General features: G+C 38.9%; 1 protein-coding gene and 1 pseudogene across 1 annotated transcript in view; both read right to left on the reverse strand.

Annotated features, from left to right (window-relative positions):
• Positions 1 to 784: 784 nt before the first annotated feature.
• Positions 785 to 13090, reverse strand: part of AKR1D1 (aldo-keto reductase family 1, member D1) — a 30489-nt gene continuing 18183 nt past the window's right edge. The window contains 5 exon segments of the mRNA XM_006779558.2: positions 785 to 1077; positions 3617 to 3699; positions 6368 to 6534; positions 6749 to 6866; positions 9590 to 9712. Coding sequence (XP_006779621.1) covers positions 1035 to 1077; positions 3617 to 3699; positions 6368 to 6534; positions 6749 to 6866; positions 9590 to 9712 — 534 coding nt within the window. The 3' untranslated portion in view covers positions 785 to 1034.
• Positions 8198 to 9535, reverse strand: LOC107182445 (annotated as a pseudogene).

Consider the following 13090-nt stretch of genomic DNA (forward strand, 5'->3'; position numbering starts at 1 on the left):
ATAGGAACTTGATCATGGTTTTTCAATTGAATTGAATTCATATGATTAGCTCCCTACCTCCATAACAAAATGGACATCCATGTGGTGGAACAAATCATCATAGTTAATTAATTTTTGTGAACAAAATATTTTCTAATGCACAGCATTAGAAGTATTAATATTGGAAACAGCGGCAATAATGAGTAAAGATCAATTTTTTGAAAAAGGATAATTTCTCAGAAGTGTATATTTTCAGGTCATTGATGATTATCTATAAGCAATTGGTTTGGACAAATACTTTTTAAAGACCTCTCTTGCTATGTGAAAGTGACCTAATGTGAATGAATAAAATATATTGCTTTAGCTGAATTGAAAATAGATATATTTCTATTGCAGAATTCTAATAATCTTCTTATTCAATTACAAAAACTTAGAGTAAAATTACCAGTGATCTTTGGAACTTGCTATGTTGAAATTTATATAATTATCCCAATGACATTATATAAGTCTTTTGTATAATAATTTTAGAATGCTTTTTTCAATACTCTGAAAGCCTGCTTTTCAAATGCCTTCTTTTAAAATTGTTATCTTTGGACCATCTAATAATACAGGGTTTTATTTGTGTATGTTGATAGTCTCAAGCCATTTTGCATAATGGTGGTTGTATGATACATGGGAAAAAGAGTGATAGACAGTAAGTGTAGATCACCAGTTATGTGGAAGCTGAGGCCCTTTAAAGCATGCAAGAGAAAACTAGCAGTTATCCCTAGAGCTGGGTAAAATGAATAAAAAATGATGGAAATACACAACAACCAAATCATTATGGCTTTGCTGACAACTTAATTATTTAATTCCAAACTATTATTTCAACAGATTTAAACATTTTTTTCTTCAACATAGCTGAGTCAGAGTCACTTCTCTTATACAGAAGTTAAGCCCATTGCCACTTCATCTGAGGATAGTAAAACCCTTTTCACTTCCACGTGTGGGGGAATCACCCAGCCAAAGGTCATGGTACACACGCAGGGAAAAATAAGTGCAGGAGCTATCTGAGGTCAGTATTCTTCATGGAATGGATATTCAGGATGATCAGACCACCTGCCAAAACAAGGGGAAAACTTTCATTCCAAAGTCGCACAGCTGTATGTGTTACTAGCATCTTCTGACAATTTCAGCGACCACTCCCTCCCTCTGTTAATCATTCCTTAGGTTTCTTACCCACCTCCTCCCAGTTTTCAACAAGCCAGCACTTTTACTAAAGCCTGGAGGTTTCAGTGTGTGTGTTTGGGCATGGAGGGGGCTGGTTGCCTCTACACCAACATTTTGCTCAGAACAAAAACACAGGAGGTGAGTGAAGCCTGCCTCTTTCCAACTCCTCCCTCCCTTCTGCTGTCCTGATAGAGGAACCACATAGGCACTTCTCACTTCCCTTCACAGCTCTGTCACCAGTCAAGGTCACCCTCCTCTCTGTACAGTGCTTCCTCCCCCTTCTCACTAGGCCTCCTGAGAGTTGATAGTTTGAGATCTAGAAGGTGATGACCAGCAAAGGAAGTTTCTGCCATAATGATGACAGTGATGGTGATGAACCTATCTCTTAAATAGCAATGGTGAAACAGTCTTTAAAATGATTGGAGTGTGTGTGTGTGTGTGTGTGTGTGTCGCACCTGTCATGGAGCACATCTAAGACTCAGTTCTCTACAAGTACTATGAGCTTTCAATTAAAATATACAGTCCTAGCCGGCTTGGCTCAGTGGATAGAGTCAGCCTACGGACTGAAGGGTACCAGGTTCGATTCCGGCCAAGGGCACATGCCTGGGCTGCGGGCTTGTTCCCCAGTAGGGGGTGTGCACGAGGCAGCCAATCAATGATTCTCTCTCATCATTGATGTTTCTACCTCTCTCCTTCTCCTTTCCTCTCTGAAATCAATAAAGAAATATATATTTTTTAAAAAATATACACATGGACATGGACACAGACAATAGAGTAGTGATAGCCTGGGATGGGGCTTGGGGGCAGGCTGGAAGGAGTTAATGGGTGCAAAAGGGGACATATGTAATACTTTCAACAATAAAGATTTAATTAAAAAATTAAAATATAAATTAAAATAAAATATAAATTAAAACAGATAAAGGCTGTGAAATCTAGTCAAGGATTAACTGGATAAAAAACAAAAAGGAATCACGGCCCAAAGTGCCTAAATAATCTTTTTTTTTTTTTTTTTACTCATGAGACCTAATTTTTGCTTCTCAATAATTTTTCTATTCCTGGTGTGATGAATTACTTTTTCATTGTTTCTAGAATTCGGTATTAAGTACGTCAGATGTCAAACAAAATAATATTACAAACAAACTGTCTGAAGAAAAAAATCAGTACATTGGTGAATTGACTACATCCTACTATCTCTTAATTTAATGATATTTATTCAATAGAAATCATTTATCTTCATATCTATATGTTTTTTACTTCTGAGTTGTTTTTACTCTTTCATTCTTGAGATTAGGTGGTACTTTTTGATGTTGATAATGTTTTCTCCTGGAAAATTCACATTAGGAAGTTGTTTTATTCATTCAGAAATGGATTCAGAAATTTGACATTCACACAGGCACAACAGTTTCTGACTCTTGAAATAAAGTGGGGCTCAAAGTGTCCAAACTATAGGAACTATTTTAATGAGCATTTATCAATGCTCACTCAAAGAGAGGATTGAAAAAAGATGACTATCCAGGTGATCTGAAGAACTGAAAATACTAATAAAGAATGATTAAGAAGAAAAATTTGCATGTATGTATATATACAACATGTGTGCGTATTCTCTTTTTATTTTCAAGGACCTATAATACCTGGAGAATAAAGGGCTACCTCACGAATTAGCTGAATTTGGCAACATTTGTAGGAGTGAAGGAATTTTATTTGTGGATGGATGGAGCTAGAATGGTGGAGCTAGAAGCTTCAAATCTTATAGGTGAGCATTCATCTAAAACTAATTTCTTGAGGTGAAGGGATTAGTCAAAGAACATATATATACATAGCCCATGGATATAAACAACAGTGTAGTGATGGCCAGAGCGGGCAGGGAGTCTTGAGCTGGGTGGAAGTGGGTAAAGGGGGGATAGGGATATCTGTAATAGTGTCAACAATAAATAAAATAAAATAAAATAAGTAAAACTAGTTTCTTGGCTCTCAACTTGATGCTCTTTCTACTACATTCCCATGTCTCTGTCCCAGGAATTGTTTTTTGTTGATAACTTTGCTCTAATTCCTGCATTACTTTGATTTTTTAAAGAAATACAAATGGTATTTGAATAATTGTGGTGCAATTGGATTAATTAGAATCATACTATTTGTATGCTATGACTAAATATTCTTATGGTCTTTAGCCTGCCATGCCTTAACCTGTCATGAGATGTGATATAAATGCCAGAAATCTTCTTTTAAATAAAAAATGTAGATTTACAGGGAGTTCTTAGAATGAATGTAATTTACCCAGATTGATTTACTATTCAGAATATACTGCCCAGTGGCCTTTAGCCTTGTGCTTTCTGTGAATATAGGTCCAGGTTCATAAGAGCCCTCTTGGTGACACTTGACAATCTAACACCACTGGGTGGTACCTGGTTAAGGACCCCCCAGAACTCACAAGAGCAGATCCACTAAGCGGACATCTTTATTCAAGGCTTCGATGCTCTTCATTTCTTCTTCAGTGAGAGAAAAGTCAAAGATCTGAAATAACAGAAATAAAAGATAGACATTTGTAATGATAGAAAATGGACCAAGCTTGGGATTGGGGAGTGTGGACAGCAGTTGGAATCCTTCAAAGGTTTATGAACATCTCTGCAAATGTCTTAAGAGGAGTTGGATTAGCACTGGGGGTCCACCTAATGGAAGTGGAGCAGGAATTCTCTTTTACACTTTGTCTTAAAACAATTCTGCTGGGGATATCTTGCAAGAAATTCCAAATGCTTCAAAATAATGTATGTTCAGGACATTTGAAATTCCAAGATTGAAGAATTCTTATTATTTCTGGACAAGATGCTAAACTTTCGATTCTGGACTAGATCCTGTGTACACTTAAAAAATAAACCCTTGTGTCTAAATTTGCTTTTGTACTTTTAAAAAACTTTTAATTTGCTTTGGTTTGTCCTCAATCATTTCTCTTATCATTAAAAATATATATTTTTATTGATTTCAGAGAGGAATGGTGACAGAGACAGAAAGATCAATGATGAGAGAGAATCATTGATTGGCTGCCTCCTGCACACCCCCTACTGGGGATCAAGCCCACAACCCCAGGCATGTGCCCTGACCAGGAATTGAGCCATGACATCCTGGTTCATAGGTCAACGCTCAACCACTAAGCAATACTGGCCAGCCTGAACAGTAAAATTTTGAATACATGCACACATTTGTTTTAGGTACTTCAAAATTTGCTGTTGTTTTTAAAAAAATTTTTTGATGAGTCTACACATTAGTCATTTAGTGACTCTCTTTTTCTCGTTAGATGGCTGAAACAGTGTCAAAGACTTTTTACTATGAGGTATTTTTGTTAAGTGTTAAAATACTGTCAGCAATTGATATAACTAACTGTCTAGCATTCTTTCCTCTCTTGAGCCCACTGTTGACACCTGTTCAGAAAAACAATAAATTTATTTCAAAATATGACAATGTACCCAGTCACTCAAGAACTCTGATGGAGATGTACAGTGACATTAATGTTTTCAGGCCTGCTAACACAACATCCATTCTGCAGCTTATGGGTCCAGGAGTAATTTTGACTTTCAAATCTTATTATTTAAGAAATATATTTCAGCCCTAGCTGGTTTTGCTCAGTGGGTAGAGCATCAGCTTGCAGACTGAAGGGTCCCAGGTTTGATTTCGGTTAGGGCACATGTCAAGATTGCTGGCTTGATCCCCAGTGTGGAGCATGCAGGAGACAGCTTATCAATGATTCCCTCTCATCATTGATGTTTCTCTCTCTCCCTCTCCTTTCCTCTCTGAAACCAATAAAAATACATTTTAAAAAATAAATATATCTTATAAGGCAATAGCTGCCATCAGAAGGGATTCTTCTAAGGGATCTGAGCAAAGTAAATAGAAAAACTTCTGGAAGGATTCACCATTCTAGATGCCATTAAGAACAGTCCTGATTCATGAGAAGAGGTTGAAATATCAGCATTAACAGGAGTTTGGAAGAAGTTGATTCCAACCCTCACTGATAACTTTGAGGGGTTCAAGACTTCAGTGGAGGAAGCAATCACAAATGTGGTGGAAATAGCAAGAGAACTAGATTCAGAAGTGGACCCTGAAGATGTGACTGAATTGCTGCAATCTTATGACAAAACTTGAATGAACGAGGAGTTGCTTTTTTTTAATTTTAAATATATTTTATTGATTTTTTTGCAGAGAGGAAGGGAGAGAGATAGAGAGTTAGAAACATCGATGAGAGAGAAACATCGATCGGCTGCCTCCTGCACACCTCCTACTGGGGATGTGCCCACAACCCAGGTACATGCCCTTGACTGGAATCAAACCTGGGACCCTTAAGTCTGCAGGCCGACGCTCTATCCACTGAGCCAAACCAGTTACGGCAGGAGTTGCTTTTTATGGGTGAGCAAAGAAAGTGGTTTCTTGAGAGGAAACTTATTCCTGGTGAATATGCTGTCGATATTGTTGAAATGGCAACAAAGGATTTAAACTATTACATAAAGTTAGTTCATAAAGCAGGGCCTGAGAGGATTAACTCCAATTTGAAAGAAGGTCTATGGTAAGAGGCTATCAAACAACATCACATGTGACAGAGATATTGTTTTTGAAAGGAAGAGTTAACCATTATGGCAAATATCATTGTTTTCTTATGTTAAGAAATTGCCACAGCCACCCCACCCTTCAGCAACCACCAGTAGCCCATCAACATTGAGGCAAGGTCCTCCACCAACAAAAAGATTGCGACTCGCTGAAAGCGCCAATGATAGTTAGCACTTTTTAGCAATAAAGTATTTTTATATTAAAGTATGTACACTTTTTAGACATAATGCTACTGCACACTTAATAGACTGCAGTATAATGTAAACAAAAATTTTATATGTTCTGGGAAAGCAAAGCATTCGTGTGACTTTATTGCAATTCATGCTTTATCGTGGTGGTCTGGAATAGTACCTACAATACTGTATTTCTGAAGTACGTGTATAATACAATCAGCAAAGTAACCCCCAAAGTGCTAGCAATAGTCTCAAATTTGGCTAAAATTAAACGCCAATATGGGCAGAGTGGGTCAGGGAGCTGGTATAAAATAAAATGTGAAGGTATTACAAGTTTCTTACTAATCTGAACAGAAAATTCGTTAAATAAAAAATATCCTACTTTTTACATTTTTCAGAAGCAGTTCTCTTACCTGAAAGTTTTCTTTGATCCTTTTAGGGTTAAAGCTTTTAGGAATGACAACTATCCTTCGCTGGATAGTGAAACGCAAAGCAACCTGAGCTGCAGTCTTATTGTACTTTTTCCCCAATGAGTTTAGAAGTTCATCCTTTAACAAAGGTGGGATAGATACATTCACCCTTAAAAAAATAAAAACATGCATGATATTTAGCTAGATCAGTGAGAAGCAGTGGTTAATCAATCCTCCTCCTGTCTTCCCATTCACCTGGTAACCTTCCACGACATTTCAGGTCACCTGTAAGCAATTTCTGTGATTGCCGAGTCGTCAATGAAGAGTTGTTCTTTGTGTGGGAAGATCAAGAGAGGCAAATTTATATTGCTGCCTTTTTGAGAAAGTAAATATGTTTTGATGTGTCTTATAGAGAGAGAGGGCTATATGCAACAATGACAATGTCATGCTGTTGGCAAAATTCCAGGAGTTTTCTCTGGGTGAAATATGGATGGCATTCCACCTATGTGGTTGAATTGGAGAGCAGAGCACAAAATTAAGGCCTTGTAGATGAATGCAATTTTACATAGTTTTTAAAAAAATCCTGAAATAAAATTCATTTAAAAGCATTATGGATAATGAGACAAATTCTAAATATTTTTCCTAACAAAGAAACTTAACACTGTTTAAATACTAGTGAGGTTAATTACAATAAGATTAGTGAGGGCACCATCTGTGGGTTAATTCTAAAATAATTGAGAAACAAATTCAATTTTGTGTACCTATCATAGTTTCAAACTTGAAGTGAACAGAATCAGTTATTTATAATAAACATCCTAGAAAATACAATTTCCATAATAAACAGTCTCAATGTTCAGATTACAGTCTTAGTAAGTACAAGTGACATTCACAGAAGCCCTCTGTCTCTCACGATCAAACATCCTATCTAATAAAAGAGTAATATGCAAATTGACCATCACTCCAACACACAAGATGGCCACACCCATGTGGACACAAGATGGCCATCACAAGATGGCCAGCAGGGGAGGGCAGTTGTGGGTGATCAGGCCAGCAGGGGAGGACAGTTGGGAGGGACCAGTCCTGAAAGGGAGGGCAGCTGGGGGCGACCGGGCCTGCAGGGGAAGGCAGTTGGGGGTGATCGGGCTGGCAGGGGAGAGTAGTTGGGGGCAATCAGGCCGGCAGGGAGCAGTTAGATGTCGATCAGGCAGGTGAGTGGTTGGGAGTTGTCAATGAGACAAATTAGAGAAAAGGGGGCTTTGGAAACAGTTTCAGGGAGTTAGCCCAGGTTGAGCTGCCTCTAGCCATTGCTCCCCTGATTGCAAGTATCATGGGGTGCCTTAGAGTTTAGGAGATGCATGCCTGAGAGGGAAGAAGAGGGGTAAGGGAAATGCGCTGGTATGCTCTTCAAGATTTTTTGGCTCTTTAAGATGTTGCCTGCATTTCCAGCCATCTCTGGCAGGCAGATAGGAGCCCTGCTGCTTTTCATAGCCAGATGTTTTGTGGGCACCTTTCTCAGTTCCCATTCTCTGGGCTGGGGGTCCCAGCTTAGTGTTTAGATCCCAGAGTTCTCAGTGGGAACTCCCCACAGTTGAGATAGCTCTTCAGACCTTCAGCTATTGTCTGTGGGAACCTAGCTAGCCCTTTTGCACCTCCGCACTTCCTACCAGTCTCCATGAGGTCTCCGCTTTTGGTCCTTGGTTATCAGGGTTTTCTCCTGCTTGTCTTCAGTTGATTTTTCAGGGTGGTTTTTCTGTATTTTAGTTGTATTTCCAGTTTGGTCCTGGGAGAGTGTCAGTGCACCTTTTACTTACTCTACCACTATTTTTTCTAAGTCAGTACAAAAGTTTACTTAATAAAAGTTCAATGTGAAAATGGACAGGACTCTACTTTTATATTGTAGTAAAACAGGTGCTGTGGAGAGGGGACACGTGGAAGCAGTTGATTTCTCTGGTAACTACATCCATTCTTTATACTTGTCCCAAGGCTTCTAACATGATGATACTATTTCCTTGTATTAACCACTATTCCAATATTGTTCTGTTGCGCACCAGTTGCCATCTTCACACATTCATCTATCACAAGATTCATAAAGGGATCAAATCCCCACAACATTCCTTGGCCATGTCTGCCACCATTTAATTTCAATGATAACTTCTTGTCTTGATAACTAATTTTTTTAACTTGGGAGGGTGAGCTTTGCTTATAGTGTTCAAGCAAGCTCAAAGATACTTCCCTCTGCCGCCATTTTTAATCTCTCATTTTTATTAGACTTTTAATATACAAGCATGTAAACTTTTTCTATTATATTTAAAAATATAATTATGTATATTTTCTTGCTCTTTGCTTCTGATATTTTCAAATTTAACTTTTTTATACTAATAAATTTAACATTTTCTGTATAAATTGTTCATGGCTTCCATTTCTGTCCATAGCTTCAGAAAACTGAAATTCTTGTGTAGTCTTACAATGACTTCCTTTTTCTCTTTAACTCAAGACCATAGGGACATTCCTTTTGGAGTATGACATGAGGCAAAGAGCTATATTGTTTCCATATAACTAGTCATTTCCCCCACATCATTTACTAAAAAATCCATCCTTTGACCATTAGTTTGTGCTACTTTATTTTACATCAAGTTTTTATTATACTTGGGCCTGATTATTATTTTCTAATTATATGTATTATTGGTTCTTGCACTAATCTTACATTATTGTAAATACTCTATATGTCTTAATATCTGGCAAGTCTTATTCCTCTCATAATTTTTCTTCGAAATTTTTGGGGGGTTATTTTTGTTTTGATTTAATCTTTCCAAACTTTTTTTTAGCCTGGCTGGAGTGGTTGAACATCAACCTATGAATCAGGAGGTCACAGTTTGATTCCCGGTCAGGGCACATGCCCAGGATGCAGGTTTAATCCCCAGTGTGGGGCTTGCAGGAGGCAGCTGATCAATGAGTCTCTCTCATCATTGATGTTTCTCTCTCTCTCTCTCTCTCTCTCTCTCTCCCTCTCCCTCTCTCTCTCTCCCTCTCTCTCTCTCTCCCCCTTCCTCTCTGAAATCAATAAAAATATATTTTAAAAGAAACATACCTTGAAAGAAGTTAAAAGACTTATCCAAGGTCTTACATAGAGTGACCACGAAACTTTCTGACACCTAACCCAGGGTTCTTCATGTTAAGTAACTATTGGAATCCTTTGCCACATCCCACCCTCTTGTTAGACTGTACCTGGTTGGAGACTGGCTTATATTTGAGTCCTGGTTTGTTTAGTATTAGTTCCAGCTGCCTGCGGTTAAAATTGGATACACCAAGAGATTTCACCAAGCCAGCATCTTTGCAAGCTTCCAAAGCCTGTAGAGCAAATGCCATTGAATTTAGAAAGAAGCCTCAAAACAAGCAAGAATGAATGTTTAGAGGGTTAATATAAATTCTTTAAAAAGGAAAGTCCATGTGTATGTCAATAGTCATTCTGTGAAGAAAAGAAAGTGGGGGAGAGAAGCAGGAATCATGAGTTTGAGGAGCATTTTATAACATATCTCCCCCCTTTATTGTATATAACAATCTTATTTCTTGAAATTTGTTGAGGCTTTCTTTATGTTATGGTACCTAATCAAGTTTTGTAAGTGTCTGGTATGTGTACAAATGTGTATTCTCCTATTTTGAGATGCAAATCTCTCTCCTCTCTCTGTCTCTGTCTCTGACGCTCTCTCATATATATATGGATGTCTACACACACATTATATATAACATTAGGTCTAGCCTTTCCTGGCATCTCAATAATTTAAAGGAATAAGTCAGAAATCTCCCACTATAATAGTGGATTTATAATGTCTTCATGTATTCCTTTTTAAATGTTTTCCAAATTTTTGCTTTATATATTTTGCAGATATTTTATTGGGTACATATTTGTTTAAAATTGGTATATCTCTCCCAGCTGGCATGGCTCAGTGGTTGAGCCTGGACCTATAGACCAGGAGATCACAGTTTGATACCTGATCAGGGTATATGCTGGGGTTGTGGACTTGATCCCCACTAGGGGGCTGCAGGAGGCAGCTGATCAATGATTCTCTCTTATCATTGATGTTTCTATCTCTCTCTCCCTCTCCCTTCCTCTCTTACATCAATAAAAACGTATTTAAAAAAAAAAAGCAAATCATTAAAAATACATTAAAAAGTAACATTCTAGAAAAAAAGGAATAGTAAATTAGTATATCTTCTTGGTAAATTTAATCTTTTATCATGATGTAGGATCTTTCCATTCCTAATAATGCCTTTGATTTTTAAGACTATGTTGTCTGCCAGCCTGTGTGGCTCAGTGGTTGAGCACTGACCCATGAACCATGGTTTGATTCCCAGTCAGGTCACATGCCCAGATTGTGGGCTCAGTCCCACATAGGGGACATGCAGGAGGCAGTCAATCAATGAATCTCTCTCATTACTGATTTTTTTCTCTCTCTCTCCCTCTCCCTTCCTCTCTCTGAAATCAATTTAAAAATAAATATGTTCTTGGGTGAGGATTAAAAAAATAAAATTAAAAGACTATGTTGTCAGATATTAATATAACTATACAACTTTTTCTGGTAAGTATTAGACTGTTAAGATTTCCCCCATCCTTTAAATTTTAACTTTCACATGTCTTTATGCTTAGATGTGTCTAATTCTAATAGGTAAATCTTGGTATTTAGTAGGTGGATTTAGTTCATATTTATTGCAACTATAAATATATTTGTACTGTTTATACCATCTTAATTTCTTATTTCAGTTTTTCTCACTTTTATGTTTCTTTTTAATACTTTCTTACTTTTAAAAATTTTATATCTATATCTTTCCTTTAATAAAGACAAGAACTTACATGCTCCCATATTCCTTGATTTACCCTGCCCCTAACATCTATGATGTTAATAGTCTATGCAGAATTTAACTTCCTATTATTATAGGTATGTTTTTCTCTTTTTATTTAATATTAGGTAGTTTTATAGGTAATAAAAACTATATCAATTTTGGTTTGATCACTTTCACTTTGTACACCTCTTAGAGCATCTTTTAAATTTTTGCTCCTCTTATTTAGTAACTAGAGGCCCAGTGCATGAAATTCATATGCGGGTACAGTCCCTAGGCCTGTGATCAGAGCCATCTTCCCAGGCTGCTTGAAGCTGGCCCCACCCCCTGCTGCCACCCACCCCCAGTTCTCTGTTCACCATCAGGTAATCAGAGCCCGACGGCTGGGGGAAGGGATCAAGAGGTTGGCCGATCCTGCCCACTTGCCGGCCACACCCCTGCTGTGGGTTGCTCTCTGTGTGTGGAGCGACTGGTGGGGTGGGGGCCTTGGCCTGGCACCACCTGTGTCCCCGACCACCCACCCCCAGTTCCCTGTTCACCATTGGGGAGATGGAGCCTGCCAGCCAGGGAAAGGGACCAGGAGGTGGTCAGCGCACCTCATAGTGAGCAGTCGAGCGGTTGTTCTGGTCATTCTGCCATTAGAGTCAATTTGCAGATTACCCTTTTATTATATAGGATAGAGGCCTGGTGTATGGGTGGGGGCTGGCCAGCCTGCCCTGATGGGGGCCCTGGATCAGGGTGAGGGTCCAGGCTGAGGGGTGGGGCCGGCTGGAGCGAGGGGCCATGGTTGTTCTGGTCTCTGGTCATTCGCTGTTTTAGTCACTAGGCTTTTATTATATAGGATAGTTTTCAATGTTTGTCTTTATGTGGCAAAATTTCTGAGCAGTGTGTGGATTAGAAAATATTTTTATTATACATCATTTTTATCTTACAGTTTGACTGGATATAAAGTTCCAGTTCAATGTTCTTTATTCTTTAATACTTTGAAAATACTATTCTTTTATCTCTTTTACACCCTTTGCTGCTGATTATAAAACAGAACAAATCAATACAAAACTGATACCAATCTCATTATATATTACTGATTCTTTTACTATCTTTCCCTTTTTAAATTTCTTAGTTTATGTTTTATGTATTTTTGGAGTTCTGTTATTAGGTACATAGAGGTTTAGGATTTATTACTTTTTTATCATAAAACTAAAGGAAGATTCCTGCAAGAATAGGGCTTCACTCCCATCTCTGCCATTCCTAACCCGCCCGTCTCTGCCCCTCCTACCCTGCCCATATCTGCCCCTCCTACCCCGCCCATATCTGCCCCTCCTACCCCGCCAGTCTCTGCAGCTTCTCTCACGCCCTTCTCTGCTACCTTGGCTCCATTGCTTGGCTTCCTTCTACGTGTCTTCAGTCTTAGCTCCCAGCCGGTATAGGCAAATTAGCCACCATCTTCGTTGGCAGTTAATTTGCATATTGCTCTGATTAGCCAATGGTGGACATAGCAAAGGTACAGTCAATTTGCATCTTTGTCTATTATTAGATAGGACTAGAGGCCCGGTGCACAAAAATTTGTGCACTTGGGGGGGTCCCTCAGCTCGGCCTGTACCCTTTCACAGTCTGGGACCCCTCAGGGAATGACCACCTGCTGGCTTAGGCCCGCTCCCCAGGGGTATTGGGCCTAAGCTGGCAGTCAGACATCCCTCTGGAAGCCCGGGAGCCCTCGGGGGATGTTCACTTGCCAGTGGGGAGCAGGCCTGAGCGCAGTCAGACATACTTAGTGCTACTGTGGAGGTGGGAGAGGCTCCTACCATCACCGCTGTACTGACAGCCATCAGCCTGGCTTGTGGCTGAGCAGATGTGGGAGTGCACTGACCACCAGGGGGCAGCTCCTGCATT

The sequence above is a fragment of the Myotis davidii genome, unplaced genomic scaffold, assembly GCF_000327345.1.
Source record: "Myotis davidii unplaced genomic scaffold, ASM32734v1 scaffold1316, whole genome shotgun sequence".
NCBI lineage: Eukaryota > Metazoa > Chordata > Mammalia > Chiroptera > Vespertilionidae > Myotis > Myotis davidii.